At 44.5% G+C, this 20,854-nt stretch overlaps 2 protein-coding genes across 2 annotated transcripts; both read right to left on the reverse strand.

Annotated features, from left to right (window-relative positions):
- Positions 1–13,600: 13,600 nt before the first annotated feature.
- Positions 13,601–14,113, reverse strand: LOC123397014 (E3 ubiquitin-protein ligase RING1-like). Its single transcript, XM_045091737.1, has one exon. The coding sequence runs from the start codon at positions 14,111–14,113 to the stop codon at positions 13,601–13,603; it is 513 nt and encodes a 170-aa protein (XP_044947672.1).
- A 392-nt stretch (positions 14,114–14,505) lies between these two features.
- Positions 14,506–16,182, reverse strand: LOC123407504 (E3 ubiquitin-protein ligase RNF181-like). Its single transcript, XM_045100650.1, has 2 exons — positions 15,590–16,182; positions 14,506–14,836 (listed from the first exon to the last, which is right to left on the reverse strand). The coding sequence occupies exon 1, from the start codon at positions 16,091–16,093 to the stop codon at positions 15,614–15,616; it is 480 nt and encodes a 159-aa protein (XP_044956585.1). The 5' UTR covers positions 16,094–16,182; the 3' UTR covers positions 14,506–14,836; positions 15,590–15,613.
- Between the last annotated feature and the right edge of the window lie 4,672 nt (positions 16,183–20,854).

Raw genomic sequence — 20,854 nt, forward strand, 5'->3', positions numbered from 1 at the left:
TAGAACACGAGGGGAGTCCCAGCCGAGTTGGCTAGTGCAGTTAGCCTCCACCCAAGAGATCAGGGATCAAATCCCAATCGGTCTATATTTTGGGTTTTGTTTTCTGTTAATTCAGTTTAGTCTATGGCTGTTGCGCGAGCGTGTGTTACATCTTGTGCCATATCCTCCTTGCATCAGCGGCTCATTGCTAGCCCAGCTGGTTAGCCTGTAGGCTTGGAACCGTGGGGGTCTTGGGATCGATCCCAATAAACCCCATTTCTTTTTAGTCGTGCGAATTATTAATTTCAGAAAAAAGCATAATTTTCAAACGCGCCTAACTTTTATACCGTGCGTTGGATTCCGACGAGTTAGATATGTAACTCGACTAGAATTTCACGGAGATTAATATTTTCAAACTCCCATGCATGATTAAAAATGTTAAGTCTGTTGTTTGCATCGTTTCCCGTGTTGTGAACCGAATGCATGTTGTATGAGTTGTATGTATGTTTTGCATCGTATGTATGCCCGTAGCACGTTGTCTTTTTCCGTCGTGCCTCGACACATATGGGAACCCGAGATACGGGATCAACGCATCTTTACTTAACGTTTCCGCACACGCTTCCTAAACGTTGGCACGATATCTCGACGAGTTATCGTGGTAGGAACGTTGTCGTGACATCGTTTCCGTTTGCCGCCATGGTTCCCTCTCGCTCGCCGTGGCAACACCTGCTTCTTTCTCTTCTTGCCGTGATGTTGTAACTTGCATGCATGTCACATTCATGGCATGATATATTTGGTTGCATGCCTCTTATGCCGTAGCTCCGCTCTTTGTTCCGCGAGTTAAACCGACTAGGATGACACGTAGGATCATCGCTTCACCTCTTGCCATGTTTAACCACATTTAATATTGCCGCGTATCTAATCGGGATAGAACTAAATAACTCGTATGTGGAGTTTCGTCAATATGCAACTCCTTGCATATTGAAGTTCACTTAATGTGTAGTGTTTGATTGTGTGATTTGTCATGTCGTGACTTGCGTGTATTCAACTGCTCATGCATCATATGTGTTGTGCATCGTGTGGTGAATTCCGTGTGTTGATTTGTGTTTCCGGTTTGCTTCGTCTCGATAGAGTTCCGCAGCGTGCCGGATTGTGAGGACCCGTTCGACTACGTCGGTTCGTCTGCTTCACGGAGGCATTCTTCTTCCAAGCGGGATCTCAGGTAAGATAATCATTTCCCCAGATACCATTACTATCATTGCCATGCTAGTTTTATCGTTTCTATCGATTATGTCTCGTTGCCTGCCACCTGTTAAATGTCAGCCCCTCAACAATGCCATGTTAACCTTCAACCTGTTCAACCTAGCAAACCACTCATTGGCTATGTTACTGCTTGCTTAATCCTGTGTTAGCGTTGCTAGTTGCAGGTGCATTGCTTCCATGTGAAAACATGGGTTCCTTCTTATATCACCATATTAATGCTACTTAATTTAATGCACCTATATACTTGGTAAAAGGTGGAAGGCTCGGCCTTTCTAGCCTGGTGTTTTGTTCCACCTTTGCCCCCTTAGTTACCGGCCACCGGTGTTATGTTCCATAATCGAGCGCTCCTAACACGATCGGGGTTGTTATGGGGACCCCCTTGATAATTCGTTTTAGATTAAAGCTGGTCTAGCAAGGCCCAACATTGGTACTACATTTGCCTAATCACCTAATAAAATTGCATAGAGACCCACCGGCACCCGCGGACTATTTTAATCAACCCCCGGGCCAGTGCTCCTCATGAGTGTTGGTCCAAAACAGAGCAGCTTATTAACGCTACCCGGGGCAACTCGGCGTTTGGCGTGGTAACCATCGCTCATCCGTCGTGTCCTGAGAACGAGGTACGCGACTCCTATAGGGATCGTCGACACGTCGGGTGGCCTTGCTGGATTAGTTTTACCTTTGACGAGATATCTTGTGCATCGGGATTCCGGTGATGCTTTGGGTAATCTCAGAGTTGAGGTTTTCCACTAGGGAATCCGACGAGATCGCGAGCTTCGCGATTGAGGATTTCTATGCGGCTTGTGGTAATTTGTGATGGACTAGTTGGAGCACCCCTGCAGGGTTAAATCTTTCGGAAAGCCGTGCCCGCGGTTATGTGGCAACGTGGAAGCTTTGTTTAGCACTGGTTCTAGATAACTTGAAGTTAACTTAATTAAAACTTGCCAACTGTGTGCGTAACCGTGACTGTCTCTTTCGTGAGTTCCTTCTCCGATCGAGGACACGGTGGGGTTATGTCTGACGTAGGTAGGTGTTCAGGATCATTCATTTGATCATCAGTAGTCTCGTCCATTATGCGTAGATCTTCCCCCTCTTATTTCTTGTACTCGTAAGATTAGCCACCAAATATGTGCTTAGCCGCTGCTGCAACCTCACCACATAACCATGCCTCACCCATTAAGCTTTGCTAGTCTTGATACCTTTGGAAATGAGATTGCTGAGTCCCCTGTGGCTCACAGATTACTACAACACCAGTTGCAGGTACAGGTAAAGGTTATTTGACGCGAGCGCGTTGATTGTTCATTTGGAGTTGCTTCTTCTTCTTCTTCATCGATCTAGGATGGGTTCCAGGCCGGCAGCCTGGGATAGCAAGGATGGACGTCGTTCTTCTTTTGTCGTTTGTTTTCGTCCGTAGTCGGACCGTGCTCTTATTCTTGATGATTATGTAATGTACTGATGTGACTCTGATGTAGCTTGTGGCGAGTGTAAGCCAACTCTTTATATATCTCTTCTTTTCAGTACATGTACTTGTAACGATATCCATTCTTGCGACACGACGAGATGCGCTTCTATCCCAGACGAGGCCCTCGTGCCAAATTAAGGATAGGGTCGCATCTTGGGCGTGACAAGTTGGTATCAGAGCCATACCGACCTAGGAGCCCCCTTGATTGATCGAACTTGGCCGAGTCGAGTCCAGTGAAAAAACTATTTGAGTCTAGTTATATATCGGGGAGTAGGATTCTTTTTTCTCCTCTTCTATGCTCTGGTGAGGAATCTTGACGTAATAATTTAATTCTACTCCTCTTCTCACTCAAAAGTTTTTAGGACCACGCGGATATTTTTGGAATCTATATGATGCCGATGTGACGGAGTTCTGTCTTGGTGCCTCCTATCTGCTCTAAGTCTCAGGGGAGTTGAGCTCCAGGGGATTCTCGAGCACATCGTTATCATTCAGATTTCTTAGTATCTCAGAACGAAGGATGTTTGTAATTGCTTCAATACTAGTAGTGGCGAGATAACCCCGATGTCCCCAGTACTGGTGCAGATTGTTCGGGAGTACTGCCATACTTTGTATCGTTGTGATCACGAGGGTCTGTTGTAGATGAAGGTCCAAGATTCTGGTTGTGTGTTGACGGATGTGATACAGGTGACGGGTTAGTATAGGAGTTGTGTGATATTACTCCTTGTATCCGTGTACCAGATTGCTTGACCAGATATTTCGGGAATTCATAGGTGGGAATTCAAGTAGTTGCTTATAGGACAATCTTCCAACAAATGCATGATGTTAGGTTGGGGTTCGACATCTAGTGGATTCCTGTCCACGAAAATATCGGACCAAATCTTTCTCATGAGTTTGTTCTGGCTAATTGCAAGCCGCATCCTTGTTTTGTTGGAATATGGTAATTCAAGTTGCTTTGATGTCAAGTGGTGATTTCAGATCTTCTCTAAGTGGTGTTCTCATATGTTTATGAGAGTGCTAATCCTTTTTCTTAATCAATTGTCTTATCATTCTTGTCAACCGGAGTCGTCATGTTAATTCTTTTCAACCGGTGTGTTTCTCTCCAAGTGGATTCAATCCTCTCCAATTTTTGCGAGATCATTCTCTCATTTTATTCCGGAGTTCATCTCATCCGTCCCAAGTCGTCTTTGTTTTTCCCCGCCCTCCCACCCTTTTTCTTCGGTGATTGGATTTCATCCAAGCGCATTCATTTCATTGTCCTTCCGCTATCTCTTCTTCCTTTCGTATCCGGTGATTCATCGTGAAGATTCTGAGGAGCTTCGTGTTCATCTTTATTCAATTTGGTCATCTTTTCTAATGAATTCTATTCAGTTGTCCGTGTTCATTATATCCTATTCGTCCTTGTAATTCTTTCCGATGTTAAATTCTTATGAGCCTATTTTGTTTTTCATTCCTCTCTTTTCATCCGGAGCGTTGAAGATATTTCAGTAGTTTCTCGTTTTCAATTCTTTTGATTATTTCGAGGTGCTAATCTCATCTAGTTCTCTTCATACCGGTGCAATATCTCTCGTTCTAGCAATTGTTTCAACGGTGGTTTCTTTGAGTGGGCCCATAACCCATAGGTTTTTCCCAGGATTTTTCCTGGCTCTTTTAATCTTTCCGGAGATCTTTATTTCCTTTCAACTATGACGTAAGTATGAATTTCATCAGTCATATCCCTTCTCCAAAAATCTATTCGAATTAATTCTCATATTTGGCTCAACCTTGCATTCTTCTTATTCCGGAGTGTCTCATTAATTCTTGGTGGTGTTCTTCTCATCATTCTTTTCTTTCAAGACCGAAGGAGTGTTTCTCTCAATATTGGTCCATCCTCTTGAAGATATCATCTCAGCTTCATGTTATCATCTTGAATTTGTTTTCAATCATGAGTAATCCCTTTCTTGCTATCCGGTGCATTTCTGGGTTGTTTTTTATTTCTCGTTCCTCCGAAGGCCTTCATTTCTGAAGATTCTTCGTTCTCAGCTTTCATCTTTCATCCTCAAATCTTCTCAATTGTTGTCTCTTCGTTCGTCTCTCAATTATTCTGGTGTCTTGTTTAAATTTCTCTCTCGGGTGGATCTTGATCTCTTCATTCTCATGTGTATCCATGCTTTCTTGGTATTCTCATTCAATTGTGAATTCTTACCGGTGCTTCCTTCAATTATGCATCAAGTGGTGCTTATCTCTCTCTCTCTCTCTTCAAGATTCTATCAAGAGGAATAAGCTGTATGCTAAATTCGTTTCTTGTCATCAATTTAACTTGATGAAGGATAAGCATAACATAATTCTTATTCTTGTTCGTAGTAATCTGAATTCTTTTTCCGGAGTGGCTCATGATATCGATTATTTTCTCAGGTGTTTATCTTTCTTTTCCGGAGTTCCAAGTTCTTTTAAGTATCCCTTTGTGAGGCTTCTTCTAAATCTTGGCAAGGTCATAATCTTATTCTTTCTTCCTTCATATCTTTACATCATTCATTTGTATACGGTGGTCCTTCATGGTGGTTCATCAAGATTTCATTCTTTCTTAAGTGGTCCTCAAGATTCTTGTTGGAGAACCTCAAATATCCGTTCTCTTGCATTTTCAAGTGCATTTGTTCTTCCTTTATCCTTTGAGGTGGTATTATAGCCTTCTTGTTAGTGTAGGAGCCTCGAAGAGATTGCCTTTCAAGAATGAGATAATTAAACCCACCACTTCTATGATCATGAGATATTTTTTTCAAACCACGATTTCTTCATTGAGTTATCTTGGTTTGGATTTCACCTAAAGCTTTTCCTAGAGATTGTTGCTATTATGGTGCTTGTCATTAATCCGAGTTCTCAATGTATCCTCTTGGTGTAAGAAGTTTTGATTCTTGTTGCTCCCAATCTATCCTTGTTTCTTTTAGTGGTTGTTTGTCACCTCATATTTGTTGAGTTGATTTTCATAAGCCCAGTACTATCTTGTTCTTTTTTGTTCAACTACTACGTCAATTCTTTGTCCGGAGGCTCTTCAATTCTATTGGAGTTAGTAGTTGTCATTCTCTCTTCATTCTCTTCTTCCGTATAAGCTAGTTCCTATTCTATTGTTTCGGAGGCTTTGTTACGTTGCTCTTTTGGGTCTATTATGTTTTTCTATCAAGATCTTGGTGTTCCCTTGCTCTATTTACTTGTTTGTTGTGAATATTGTCTATTTCTTCCATCTTATCGAATTTTTTGTCTCATTTTCCTACCGAAGTGCTGCTGAAATTTTCCGTGAATTCTTGCCTCTTTCTCATATCATTCCTCATCTCGTTGCAACCTTCAAGGATCCTTGGTTTCACTCATTTGTCAAAGAAGCGACTAAGTTTTTACCTCTTGTTCTTTCTCATCCTCTCCCCCTTTCATTCTTGGATCTCGGGGCGAGATCCTCTTGTAGTGTAGGAGAGTTGTGACAGCCAGATGCCGACGTTCCAAAAGATTTCCCTTCTATTCCGTTTTCGTCGTGTGATTTATTTTATTTGCCGCATCATCATCGCATCATGCGCATCATCTGCATTGCATCGGCATCTCGTTGCCGCCAGTTTTCAAAACTTGCATCCGTTGTTAGTTGCCGGTTAACGTCGTTGTTCGTTCTGAGTCCGACCGCACACGCACGCGCCCGCGGCACCGTCGTAACTCTGTTTTTAAAGCGTGTATAAAATTTCTCCGATTGAGCTGGAATTTGTCGTGCGGTTTTATTTTAATATAGGTAGGCCGCCTGTCAAGTTTCGTCGCAATCAGAGTCCGTCTGGTACCCGAACGGTCGACCGTAGCGGCACCGTATTCGGCCTATCGTCGGAAGTGTGCCGGTGTTTTAAATCCTGTTGCCGCGCCGCACTATTTCCCTCTCTCCCCTACTTAGACCGTCTACACAGGTCGGTAGTGCCACCTAGCCACTTCCTTCGTTCGTGGTCATCGGATCGCGATCGGACGAACCAGGTCCACCCGACCAGAGACCAACCCTATATAAGTATCACCCCCCTAGAGAGACCCTCTCACTTCACTAGGGTTTCCCCTAGCCATTTTTGCAGCCACCCCCCTAAAAAAACCCCACCTGCTAGCCCACACCCTTCAAATCCCGCAGCCCAAGCTCCATAGCATTTCTCAGCCTTCGGATCTAAGATATGGGGCTCAGATTCGTCCAAAAATCACACCTACCGGACAATGTCCAGTCTAGTGGACAATGTCCGGGCGACCACAGGGGATTCTCCTTCTCCCCGAGATCCTCCCGCAGGAGCACGCCCTGCCTGCCCGAGCGTCTCCCACTGGTCGCCGCGCCGCCGCCGACCGCCTTGGCCGTCGGGGCCCCCTCCTCGTCGCCCCTTCCTCCCGCGCGCGCCTCCGCTCGCCGCCAAGCCAGATCCGGTCGCCGCCTCGCCCATGCCTCCTCCCGAGCTCCCGCGCGCCCGAGACCATGTGGTGAGCCGCCGGCAGCCGCACCGGCGAGCGTCACCGAAGGACAGGCGCCGCCGCTCACCTGGGTAGCTCCTCGCGCCGGCCTTCTTCCTCCTCTCTCCGTTTTCTCCCCACCTCTCTAAGCTTTCTCTGCGTGCCCTTTTCTTCCCCGCAGGTACACAACCATGGAGGCCAAGCTCTGCCGGATCGCGTCAGATCTGTCGGGAATGGAGCCACCCCGGCCAGATCCGGCGAGAGCCACCACCACCCGACCCTTCTCTGCCGTTCCCCGTCGGAATCGGCGCCGGAGATCGTTGGCATGGCGCTGGCCTCTTCCCCCATTGTGAGGTGTATTCCCGTAACCGTACCTGGAGCTTTTCTTTCCAAGATTCGTTCTGTCACGTAGGATTATTTAGAGACGCATGTAGGTTAGAACACGAGGGGAGTCCCAGCCGAGTTGGCTAGTGCAGTTAGCCTCCACCCAAGAGATCAGGGATCAAATCCCAATCGGTCTATATTTTGGGTTTTATTTTCTGTTAATTTAGTTTAGTCTATGGCTGTTGCGCGAGCGTGTGTTACATCTTGTGCCATATCCTCCTTGCATCAGCGGCTCATTGCTAGCCCAGCTGGTTAGCCTGTAGGCTTGGAACCGTGGGGGTCTTGGGATCGATCCCAATAAACCCCATTTCTTTTTAGTCGTGCGAATTATTAATTTCAGAAAAAAGCATAATTTTCAAACGCGCCTAACTTTTATTCCGTGCGTTGGATTCCGACGAGTTAGATATGTAACTCGACTAGAATTTCGCGGAGATTAATATTTTCCAACTCCCATGCATGATTAAAAATGTTAAGCTTGTTGTTTGCATCATTTCCCATGTCGTGAACCGAATGCATGTTGTATGAGTTGTATGTATGTTTTGCACCGTATGTATGTCCGTAGCACGTTGTCTTTTTCCGTCGTGCCTCGACACATATGGGAACCCGAGATACGGGATCACCCCATCTTTACTTAACGTTTCCGCACACGCTTCCTAAACGTTGGCACGATATCTCGACGAGTTATCATGGTAGGAACGTTGTCGTGACATCGTTTCCGTTTGCCGCCATGGTTCCCTCTCGCTCGCCGTGGCAACACCTGCTTCTTTCTCTTCTTGCCGTGATGTTGTAACTTGCATGCATGTCACATTCATGACATGATATATTGTGTTGCATGCCTCTTATGCCGTAGCTCCGCTCTTTGTTCCGCGAGTTAAACCGACTAGGATGACACGTAGGATCATCGCTTCACCTCTTGCCATGTTTAACCACATTTAATGTTGCCGTGTATCTAATCGGGATAGAACTAAATAACTCGTATGTGGAGTTTCGTCAATATGCAACTCGTTTCATATTGAACTTCACTTAATGTGTAGTGTTTGATTGTGTGATTTGTCATGTCGTGACTTGCCTGTATTCAACTGCTCATGCATCATATGTGTTGTGCATCGTGTGGTGAATTCCGTGTGTTGATTTGTGTTTCCGGTTTGCTTCGTCTCGATAGAGTTCCGCAGTGTGCCGGATTATGAGGACCCGTTCGACTACGTCGGTTCGTTTGCTTCACGGAGGCATTCTTCTTCCAAGCGGGATCTCAGGCAAGATGATCATTTCCCCAGATACCATTACTATCATTGCCATGCTAGTTTTATCGTTTCTATCGATTATGTCTCGTTGCCTGCCACCTGTTAAATGTCAGCCCCTCAACAATGCCATGTTAACCTTCAACCTGTTCAACCTAGCAAACCACTCATTGGCTATGTTACTGCTTGCTTAATCCTGTGTTAGCGTTGCTAGTTGCAGGTGCATTGCTTCCATGTGAAAACATGGGTTCCTTCTTATATCACCATATTAATGCTACTTAATTTAATGCACCTATATACTTGGTAAAAGGTGGAAGGCTCGGCCTTTCTAGCCTGGTGTTTTGTTCCACCTTTGCCCCCTTAGTTACCGGCCACCGGTGTTATGTTCCATAATCGAGCGCTCCTAACACGATCGGGGTTGTTATGGGGACCCCCTTGATAATTCGTTTTAGATTAAAGCTCGTTTGGCAAGGCCCAACATTGGTAATACATTTGCCTAATCACCTAATAAAATTGCATAGGGACCCACCGGCACCCGCGGACTATTTTAATCAACCCCCGGGCCAGTGCTCCTCATGAGTGTTGGTCCAAAACAGGGCAGCTTATTAACGCTACCCGGGGCAACTCGGCGTTTGGCGTGGTAACCATCGCTCATCCGTCGTGTCCTGAGAACGAGGTACGCGACTCCTATCGGGATCGTCGACACGTCGGGTGGCCTTGCTGGATTAGTTTTACCTTTGACGAGATATCTTGTGCATCGGGATTCCGGTGATGCTTTGGGTAATCTCAGAGTTGAGGTTTTCCACTAGGGAATCCGACGAGATCGCGAGCTTCGCGATTGAGGATTTCTATGCGGCTTGTGGTAATTTGTGATGGACTAGTTGGAGCACTCCTGTAGGGTTAAATCTTTCGGAAAGCCGTGCCCGCAGTTATGTGGCAACGTGGAAGCTTTGTTTAACACTGGTTCTAGATAACTTGAAGTTAACTTAATTAAAACTTGCCAACTGTGTGCGTAACCGTGACTGTCTCTTTCGTGAGTTCCTTCTCCGATCGAGGACACGGTGGGGTTATGTCTGACGTAGGTAGGTGTTCAGGATCATTCATTTGATCATCAGTAGTCTCGTCCATTATGCGTAGATCTTCCCCCTCTTATTTCTTGTACTCGTAAGATTAGCCACCAAATATGTGCTTAGCCGCTGCTGCAACCTCACCACATAACCATGCCTCACCCATTAAGCTTTGCTAGTCTTGATACCTTTGGAAATGAGATTGCTGAGTCCCCTGTGGCTCACAGATTACTACAACACCAGTTGCAGGTACAGGTAAAGGTTATTTGACGCGAGCGCGTTGATTGTTCATTTGGAGTTGCTTCTTCTTCTTCTTCTTCTTCATCGATCTAGGATGGGTTCCAGGCCGGCAGCCTGGGATAGCAAGGATGGACGTTGTTCTTCTTTTGTCGTTTGTTTTCGTCCGTAGTCGGACCCTGCTCTTACTCTTGATGATTATGTAATGTACTGATGTGACTCCGATGTAGCTTGTGGCGAGTGTAAGCCAACTCTTTATATATCTCTTCTTTTCAGTACATGTACTTGTAACGATATCCATTCTTACGACACGACGAGATGCGCTTCTATCCCTGACGAGGCCCTCGTGCCAAATTAAGGATAGGGTCGCATCTTGGGCGTGACAATCTTCCACATACATTAACTGATGACAAAGGTGTCACTCAATTTTATATTCCTGCAGTAAAGTGTCAGAAAGAGTGGAGGTACCTGATAAACCACTCTTCTCCCAAAATGAGAACAAGAGGGGGATAAATCTGACCACACGAGATATAATCTCGCATATGCTTCCGCGGAAATAGAGGAAATCGAATCCTCAACTAGTAAATGTAATTCAACATCGAGTTGAAAGACACCTCACTGGATGCTCATCATCCAAAACCCGACATAAATGTGCACAAATGTTTTGGTGTCGGGACATCGAAACACATTGACTCCATTGTTGTAAGAAATCACAAGGAGTTAAAAGGAATAAATACATTTCCACAAATTTCATTGATTTCTCCAGAATCATATAACATAAGTCTACATTTGTCGACATATATTTCTTCTCCAAATTGCTAAAACCTTTTTGGGCCCTGAACCAAAATCCATGGTAGAGTGCCTCTTGTACTCATATTGGTTTACATAAAAGGAAGCAAGTCATGAAGAATAGCACTCGCTCTACAAACGAATGGTATTTACCACAGCAATATCTACTCCTCATAAGTATCTTCCATATGGAATACTAAAAACTTCTCATTCATAGACAAAGTCAATGAGGTGGTGAAAAAGCGAGGCTTGTAGAAAAAGGGTTCACGCAGAGACCCGACATCGATTACGATGTAACATACCTTCTTGGTATGAGTGGAATTATGTTTCGATAATAAATACCATTGGCAGTACAAATAATATTATCCATGCAGTTAATGAATGTAGTGACTACATACTCATATGGGTCACTTGTTTCAGAATTTTATAACGAAGTCCCTCAAGGGCTTACAATTCCAAATCCAAAATAAATCGCAACATATTTGTGTAAAATTTTAGAAGTCACTCTATGGCTCGAAATAGTCGGAAATCATATGGTACTACCGACTAAGTGATTTTCTTCTTCCGAAGGATTACTCAAAGAATGATGATTGTTTATGTGTTAACAAAGGAATCCCAAATTTGAATTCCTTATATCACCTCAGTGTATATCGATGATTTCATCATCAATGTCTCTACAAGACCTAAACATACACAAAATCATCTCAAGACGGAAAATTTGGATTTAACCAAATTTAGCTTAAGTTTGCAACTTGAGCATTCTATCAAGAACTAGTATCAGTCTACATATATCCAAAACATATACGAGAAGTTTAGTGTGAATATATCATAACAAAAGACATGTATAGTCATACTACCTTTGATAAGGTACAAATCCATTCATACCTAGGGGTGATAATGAAGTGATACTAGGACCTGAAGTTCTATATATCACTAATGTCAAAGCACTCATATACTTGCAAACTACGTCAGGCCTGACACTATATTTGCTATCTTTATTCAGAGTGCAACCCCCAACAAAAGGTATATGGTTGATATAAGTAATATCATCTTATATCTGAAGATTACAGTAAATCTTGGATATTCCCATCGGGAAATAGAAGATATGACCATGATATGATGTAATGATATTGGCTCTTTATTTGATCCCAACGATGCCATATCAATGACTGAATTTGCTGGAATAGCCTTCACATGGAAGTCATATAAATGGATTTTAGTGGTTATTTCCAGTTATCATTCTAACATAATTGCTTTATCTAAAGGCATTGCAAAATATGCATAACTTAGTAGAATGGTTAACCACACTCAAAATCATGTGGTTGAGATTCATCACAATCACATAACTTGATTTATCAAGATACTTCCACTTGTGTTACTCAATACCTATAGGTTATATGAAGAGCAATATCATAAATCACATTGCTCGGAAATTACTTAGCCTCACGGATTATAGAAAAGTGAGGAAATAATTTGCAAACAAACTACTGTTATAATCCAACAGATTATACACAATCTCATGTTCATGTCAATGGAATTGGTATGAGGCATCCTTCATATTTGCAAAGTTCAGGGGGAGTAATCTCCCAAACTATAACCTATTAACAATCATCAGATTGCATATATTGTACTCTTTTTCCCTTGATGACTTTTCCCTATTGGTTTCTCATAAAAGGTTTTTAATGAGACAATATAAACACAAGTGTCTTTATATGCCATATCATTTTCTCCTTGTATTTTTCCCATTGGGTTTTAAAGGAGTTTTCAATGGCATGTACGATTGCACTCTTTTCCCTTATGAGTTTTCTCTCAAAGTTTCTCATAATGGTTTTTAGTGAGGCAATATCTTCTCAAAGATCATATGTCATACTTTCTATTTTCCCTACCAGGGTTTTTAAAGGAAGTATTCAAGACATATTAATTGTTCTCTAAACTTATCAATGAGTTTTCTCCTTCTTCAAAGGTTTTTCTCATATGAGTTATCAAGAGACAATAATCATCATATGTTGCATCATTTTCTCCTTATTTTTCCCCACTGGGTTTAAAGGAGTTTTAGCAACATATCTACTCTATTATCCTCATATTTTTCCCACAAGGTTTTTGGGGGAGACTCTCAAGATTATCTGAAAGATTTCTCAAGATGGAAGATCTATATGCAAGAAGCTTTCAACGATGAAACATTCAAGGAGCGGTGTTGTACAAGGGGGAGTGTTAGAAATTAATTAGTAGATTAATTCAAGGGATATGTCCAACCCGAACAGCCGTGTCTCCTCTTTGTGTCTATTGCCAACAGGCACCTGTTCTGGAGGGATGCCTCCGAACAGTCACCTCTTCTTCGCACCTCTTCCAGATGTATATATACTTGAGAATCAATAGAAAGAGGACTGCTGGTCCATTCACTTCCATTCAATCTTGTTTTACTCTAACAATTTACACATCTCCAGAAATCATCCAGAAAACTAGCCAGCAAATATAGATAAGTTTGTCAATTAACTCTGAAATAATAGCGTGACCTGATCAAACAGGCTGCCTCAATGGAACCACACTATTCACCAACACCAGTCATGCCTACATGTTCCTGGCGCGGCGAAGCGCAAATATCCAGTAGTGCTACGGAAAGAGTCGAAAGATTAAAGAGGCAAACGCTTCTCGTAAAAACCAAGGTATGCATCCCGGCCTCGGATCTTGCGCCGTCATACCGACCGCTGACGGACCCGGAAGATATGCAAATGGAAGATCAGGAGGAGTTGGTTCCAACATCAATATCTTACATCTTCACGGCTCGAAAAAATAAATTCAACATCTTCGGCCGGTGCCAGGGCAGCTCCTTGGCCATGGAGGCTTTCTTGTGTTTCCTCTTCCAGGATGCAATCCTTCTCCGGGGGCATGGCGAAGCGGCAAAGCGGGCATCGTCGGTCTATGCAAAGCCAGTCGAAGATGCAGCGCTGGTGGAAGGAGTGAGTGCACTCCATCGTCCTGATCTTCTTGTAGCAGCCGAGCACGAATTCGTCGAAGCAGATGAGGCAGAGATGGTCTCTCGTCTCGCCCACCTTTGCCAAGGGAAGGTCCAACATGGCCAGCAGCGACGCGGGGTCCCTTCTTTCGTCCTGCTCTCTGTCGAGCCTCTCCTGCTCGTCGAGCCTGGCGTCCAGCGCATCCCACTCGGGCGGGCGCTCGAACTCGTCCCGCCCCCTCCTCCTTCCGCTCCCCCTCGCCGGCGCGTCGCAGCCGTTCTCGACGTGGTCCTCTGCTGCTCGCGCTACTGTCTCCATTGGGCTCCACCGGAGACAGGGATTTCGTCGACACGAGGCTTGCTCTTGATGATTGATTTGGACGGGAGACCCACGTACGTGCTCGAGCAAGTCACCGGCTAAACACACGAATACATTGTTCTAGTAAGCCTGTACGTGTCCTATCATATACGGTGATTGTCTTCCTATACAAACCGGAGATGGACATGAGGACGTCAGTACATCACACATCGTGGTTAACTTTCAACGTAGAGGATGCCAACACGTCGGAACATATATACACGTACAGGGTACAGCCTACCTTGCAAATCCAACTAGCGACTAGTGCTTCCACTCGGACGCTACGACGTTCCCTGGCGTGCTCTCAGAACATGACGCGCTTCAGGTACATTTTTCTGCCTTCTATTGAAATATGACACACGTACATTTTTCTGCCTTCTATTAAAATATATACAGCAACAAGTTACAAGTCTACTCTCCAGTTTATCAAGGGATTCAAAGTGGGATCAGTCCCTTTCATATAGCTATATAATGAAGGCAGATTGATGGTGATAGTGTTCTCCCTGACAGTGCACAACCCTAGATGGGTACCAGGTGAATCAACAACACTATCAGAATAAGAAACTAACTATCATTGGTGCAACAGCATGTCAACAAGGTGACCATCAGCAACACAGTCACTCCAGCATCCGCAGACTTCACCTTCCAACCAGGAGATTGTCTTTGTCCCCATCATTCTGTATTCCGGCCCAAACAGGAAGGGAAGCACACATTTAACAAATTAGATCAACAAGGGCTGATATAACTTATTATTACGAGTTTTCCACAACACCCAGCAAAAGGCTGCAATGCCCACCACATGACAGTTAGGGCCTAGCGGCTAGCAGAATGTTCTTCGCTGCCCACCAGAAGTACTGTGTAAAACAAACACGTCTATAAAAAAAATACCCAGAGCACGGCAAATAATGCTCCACATATAAACAGCAGCAGAACAAGTAAAGATTTAACGATGGATGCCCTTATTTTCATCACAAAATTGACAAGTGCAATCACCAGTCCATTTGCGTTTTCTCATATTATCTTCCGTAGCAATGGCATTGTGCCAGATCAGTCATAACCATACTTTGATCTTATATTAAGAGGAATCCTGGCTATCCACAGATGCTTGAAGGATCTGTCCAGCCCCGGACTCGATAAAGTATTCTGATGATTGTGCCAGATATATTTCAATAAGGCATTACATCGATACATTATGACTAGAATAATTTCACAGGAAGAATAATGAACTTTGTAAACTCAACCAATCAATAACCTCGATTCGTGTATAGGGTGAGGAGCCACCACTGAGATGGTGAGATTTGTTTCAAGGTTCGATACGAAGTGGTAGTTTTGATAAACATTGAGGACAGTAATCTCGAACAAAATTACACCACCTGTGATCGCTAATCAGATATTCAGATGAACATAAACAGGGACGGCAGCAAGCAGAGTGACTCACTCAGTGGATGGGCATTCTCCAGTTCAGTTGCTGCCAACTTGTTCAGATGTCGTAGCGGCGTTCTCAGCCACCGGCTCCGGCTCGTCGGCGGACAGGGGAGGCATCTCGAATCGGCAGACCGGGCAGAACCGGCTACGGAGGAGCAGGTCGAAGATGCATCTCTGGTGGAAGGAGTGGGAGCAGGGCATCATCCTCAGCTTCTTGCCGCCTGTCACGAAACCCTCGAGGCACACCGCGCAGCCCTGCTCCCTCGTCTCGCCCACCTTCGGCGTCTCCATGGCCACCATGGCCTTCATGGAGGCCGGATCGATGACGACATACGAGCCGTCGTCGTCCCACTCCCAGTGGTCCCCGTTTAGGGCGGCCTGGGCCTCCGCGGCTCGCACCCGCGCCTCCTCGTGCCTCAGTATGAAATCCCGGGACAGCCGGTGGCGAATTGCTGTCCACGAGGCTGGGCCGTCGACGTCGCGCCCGTCGGCGACGGAGTGGTGGTGAGTCTCCATTGCCTGGATCTGCCCCTGCTGCTCTGCCCTTGCGAAGCCTGGTTGAGAGACAATCAGCCTTTTGACGAAGACGCGGCCTGAATCTAGCAAGCGCGAACCAACCTACCGATTCCGGCGGTCTGGCTCCGATCAAAAGACGGGCGAGGCAGGGGCGGCGAAGGTCGGAGTCGGTGCCCTCTGCCGCCGTCGGACGAGAGGAGGGGTAGTAATTTTGACAGGGAAGGTGTTTTTTTTTTCTCTCTTGCAGGAAGGGAAAAGGTGTTTTGGGGGGAGCATTTCGCACGGGAGTGATCGACCAAAACCTGGCCAGGGCCCGTGCTAAACGTGTCTGGCATCACACGGTCCATGGCGGCCCGGTCATAAACAGGCCGTGCTGTGATATTAAACTCATGCACATTACATATGCTCCCTTCGTGTTAAAATCATTACTTAAGGAATACACCCCCCAACGATTACGCAGGGTGTTCTTTACGCATGACAAGTGTCGCGTTTTAAACGCGTTGGAAACCTTTCAACAGCGCTCCGCGTGACACTTGTCACGCAGGGAAGAGTCCCGTTATTTTCGGTTTTCGTTTTCTCTTTTGGTTTTCCTTTTAACAATTAAGCCCCTGGATAATTTAGGTTTTCTAGTAATCCTTCAATCTATTTGTTCAGATTTGCTTCATCCCGTCTCGCGGCCGTCATTCGCTGCCACCGTCCGTCCTGCTGTCGTCGTCCTGCCGCCGTCCGTCCCGCTGTGGTCATCCTGTCATCGTGTGGTATTACACGGTCCATGGCGGCCCGGTTATGAATAGGCCGTGTTGTGACCTTAAACCCATGCATATTACATATACTCCCTTCGTACCCCCAAAAACATACTCCATTCATTTTTACATATAAGTTTTTTTAAGTTTCACTTAAAAATTACATACGGATGTATATAGATATATTTTAGAATGAAGATTCATCCATTTCACTTCGTATGTACTTCTTAGTGAAATCTTTAAAAAGACTTATATTTAAAAACAGAGGGAGTATGAAAGAGCTCTAAAGAAATCACATATATGAGATTTGCCCTAAAAACACATATTTGTCTCAAAAATAACTTTAATTATTGGGTATCCTCATGGCAGAAATCGGAGATTATTTTTTGCTCGTCACCTCTTGTTATAGCCCATTCATAATGACCTTCCAGATCGGAGAATCCACAAATTTGCTCGTCACCGAAGCCACATCATCCTTTCTAAAGTACTTAGCTTTAATCACCTCTTGCCATAGCCCATTCTGGGTTTCTAGTTTCCACCACCACTTAGTAAGGAGACTAATGTTTTGTTTGTGAAGATCTTTCACTCCCAAACCCCCTTTTCTCTTAGATCTGCAAATACGCTCCCATTTCACCAAATGATATCTCTTATTCCCCTCATACTATCGCCAGGAGAATTTTTTCCGATGTTTATCGAGTTTATAGATCACCATCTTAGGAAGTAAAAAAACATGGACATATAATACTCCCTCTGTCCTAAAATTCTTGTCTTAGATTTGTCTAGATATGAATGTATCTAGTCACATTTTAGCATTTAAATACATTCATTTGTACACAAACCTAAGACAAGAATTTTGGGACGGATGGAGTAGTATACAATACTAGTAAGGGAAGAATTCATCAAAATCAGCCTACCCCCCCCCCCCCCCCCCCCGAGGATGCAGCATTGCCTATCCATGTCCCACAACATCTTAGGAATTTCTCATCCACAAAGGACCGATCCAGGTTTCTAAGATTGGTATAGCTGACCGGCACCACCAGATATTTCATAGGAAAATGCCCAATCTGGCAGTTAAACAGGTCAGCATCGATTTTCAAGATGTTATCATCACCCCCACACAAAGGATCTCACTTTTACCAAAGTTTATCTTGAGTCCATACATCAGCTCAAACATATAAAGCAGGCGCTTCATTTTAACAGCTGCATCATAGCTTGGAGTACTTATCTGTCAAGGTCTTCAGCTCTGCATGTGTTGACACAAGGTCATCAGGCGTCAGGTTGAGGAGATTCTGCTGGAGGAATTTCTCCTTCTTGAGCTTAGCCACCTTGGCCTGTTTAGCTTGCTGCTCCTTCCACTTGGCCTCGTTGATGAATATAGCCACAATGTGGCTGATGCCAGGGGGAAGTTTCAAATCATCAAGTGGAGTATTGGCGTCCTCATACCAGATATTGATGTAGTCGAGGAGGACTTTTGGGTCCATGGCCAAAGGAATGGAGCTGCCAGAAGCTTGAGCTACCCTCTCTTGCTTGTTTCTGATCATTGCTTGCAGAGTATCATCATCAAATTCATCACTACCCTCTGATGCAGAAGGGACGGTGATGATTTTGCTTGGGTTGGGTCTTGTTCCTCTCCCAGCAGTCACCTTAGTCTTCAGAGGAGTTGGTGAAGACTTTTTCTCCGAGCTTGTTGCAGCTGGGAGTGAGGAGCTGGAGGTAGCTGGCAGTGGCTTCACTACCTGCTTCTTTTCAGGTTTTGAAGCCTGTGGTGGTGCTCAGGGTTTTGGTGCCGAGGGTTTTGGTGCTGATGGTTTTGGAGCTGATGCTGGAGCTGGTTTCTCTTGAGGCTTTGAAGCCTTTGGTTTTGGTGGCACAGACTTTTGTTGAGGAATTGTCGTACCAGAGGTCTCAGCAGCAAAGGAAGTAGCTGCAGTTGATGCAACAGCAGATGATTCGTTGAATTTCCTCAGAGCAGCCTCTGCCTACTTCTTGAGCTTTGCCAAGTGCTTTTCCTTTTCATCAGGATAGTCATCAAGTGTCTTGAGGTTTGAGGGATGTGCTTCTTGATAATACTCAAGTGGAGCCCGTTTGCCAGGAGGCTTCAGAGCGAATTTCTTCGCATATTTGGGAGTGACAAATCTGTACTCCTTCCACTCCTTAGCCCATCGGCGTTCTATCTTCTGAAGCCGAATCTTTCTCTTGGGCATAGTTTCATTTTCATCAGGAGTGCGGTAATCCAGGTATAGATCCTCAGGGATATCTACGGCTGTATTCTACTCAAGTTTCTTGCCTCCCTTTTGCTTCCTGTCATCCTCCATTTTCTTCAGCTAAGGATTTTGCTGATGACATTGAACTCTTGAGGACTCTGATGAGACTTGAAGATTTTCTTCAAGAAACGCTGCAAATGAGTTAATTTGATGAGAACCGAGAGATTCATCAGCTGACATGTGTGTACCTGTGAACAGAATATAGTTGCAAGGAATTTGGAGAGGTCATATGCGTTCTCATATTTGAAGAAATTGAAAAAAATTGACAGTTGAGGAATTTGACCAGTGGTTAAGGAATTTGCCTAAGCATACTGTTCTTGGATTCCAGAGTTGTACATATCCGAAAATTCGCACAACTGAGGAATCTCGTGAAAATCTTGGATGCTTAGTGAAGTTCATCAATAATGTGGTGATAGGCAGTGTTTGAGGAAAAGAAACGGATGGATCCTTGAGGAAAAACAGATTTATCATCATAGAGGTAAAATAGTAGATCAAACTTGCTATAAAAATAGGGTTTTTATATACCCTAGATGGCGCGCACGAAGAACAGAGAAGAGTAGCAGGGAGAAGCTTTTTCGGTGCGGGTCCAATGCGCCCTATCTTGGCAGCAGAGGACGTCTACGGCGGCGGCGGACGAGGATGGTCCGACTCCGGCGTGGTTTAGACGACGGAAAAGTCGAGGCAGTGAAGCTTTTCTTCGCCGGCGTCGAGACTTCCAGCGATGGCGCTAGGGTTTGGAGCTTTGCTGTAGCAGGAGAGCGATGGAGCGAAGAAGTGTTTACCGAGGGGATGGGGACATATTTATAGCCAGGCAGTTACTGTTGGCGCGAGGAAATCGGACCAAATAGCCCCTGCCTCTACGTCTCCGCAAGACACGTGTAGCTCACGAGAGAAGTGGTGGAGATCGTGGACATCGTGGTTATCCGAACGAGGAAAGTGGGGTTGAGTTACTGTTCATTAAAAAAAAGCATTTTTGAAGATTTGAGGATTTTGTTACAAAATCATCAGCTGACAAGGACGCAGTGAGGATTTCGAACAAAGTTTCAAGTAGAACGCATATGAAGAATTGAATAGACTGGATGAGAATAACATAGAGGGAAAGTAGGGTCCGATCGCATTCACTTAGATGAAATATCAACTTGAAGAAATAGCTATAAGTGAATGTTGTTGAGGACTTGAAATCACAGTCTATCTAGGTAAACGAAAGTCATCAAGTGTTTGAAGAAAAACGATTTTGAAGAACAACTAATTTGAAGAAAATCAAATTTTTGAAGAAATGAGACTTTGAAGAAATTCAACTTGAGGAATTTCACGTTGGGAGGTGGCGTGACCCACCATATAAGAATGTTGATTACAGACGCCGCGTACAATTATCGTAGGGCCGTGTGAATCAATTCTTTGTTGATTTCTTCACACTCAGAGTGATATTCTTCATCAGTTGAAGAAAATCGATTCATCATGTGTTGCACATCTAAGTCATCAATTTTGCATAAGTGTTAGGATGTGTGCATGTTTTTACGAAACATTTGAAGATTCTAAGATATTTAGCTCACACCGCAACTTGCAAAACCTTCTCTCATCCAAGGGCTTAGTGAAGATATCTGCCAGTTGATCATCAGTCTTCACATGGTCGATGAGGATATTGCCCTTGAGGACATGGTCCCGAAGAAAATGATGACGAATCTGGATGTGCTTGGTCTTCGAGTGTTGTACTGCGTTGTATGCAATCTTGCTTGCACTCTCATTGTCACAGT

The sequence above is a fragment of the Hordeum vulgare genome, chromosome 1H (genome assembly GCF_904849725.1).
Source record: "Hordeum vulgare subsp. vulgare chromosome 1H, MorexV3_pseudomolecules_assembly, whole genome shotgun sequence".
Taxonomy (NCBI): domain Eukaryota; kingdom Viridiplantae; phylum Streptophyta; class Magnoliopsida; order Poales; family Poaceae; genus Hordeum; species Hordeum vulgare.

Bases quoted from the DNA above. Each gene is read 5' to 3' on its own strand.
- LOC123407504 (XM_045100650.1), bottom strand. From the start codon at position 16,093: ATGGAGACTCACCACCACTCCGTCGCCGACGGGCGCGACGTCGACGGC.
- LOC123397014 (XM_045091737.1), bottom strand. From the start codon at position 14,113: ATGGAGACAGTAGCGCGAGCAGCAGAGGACCACGTCGAGAACGGCTGC.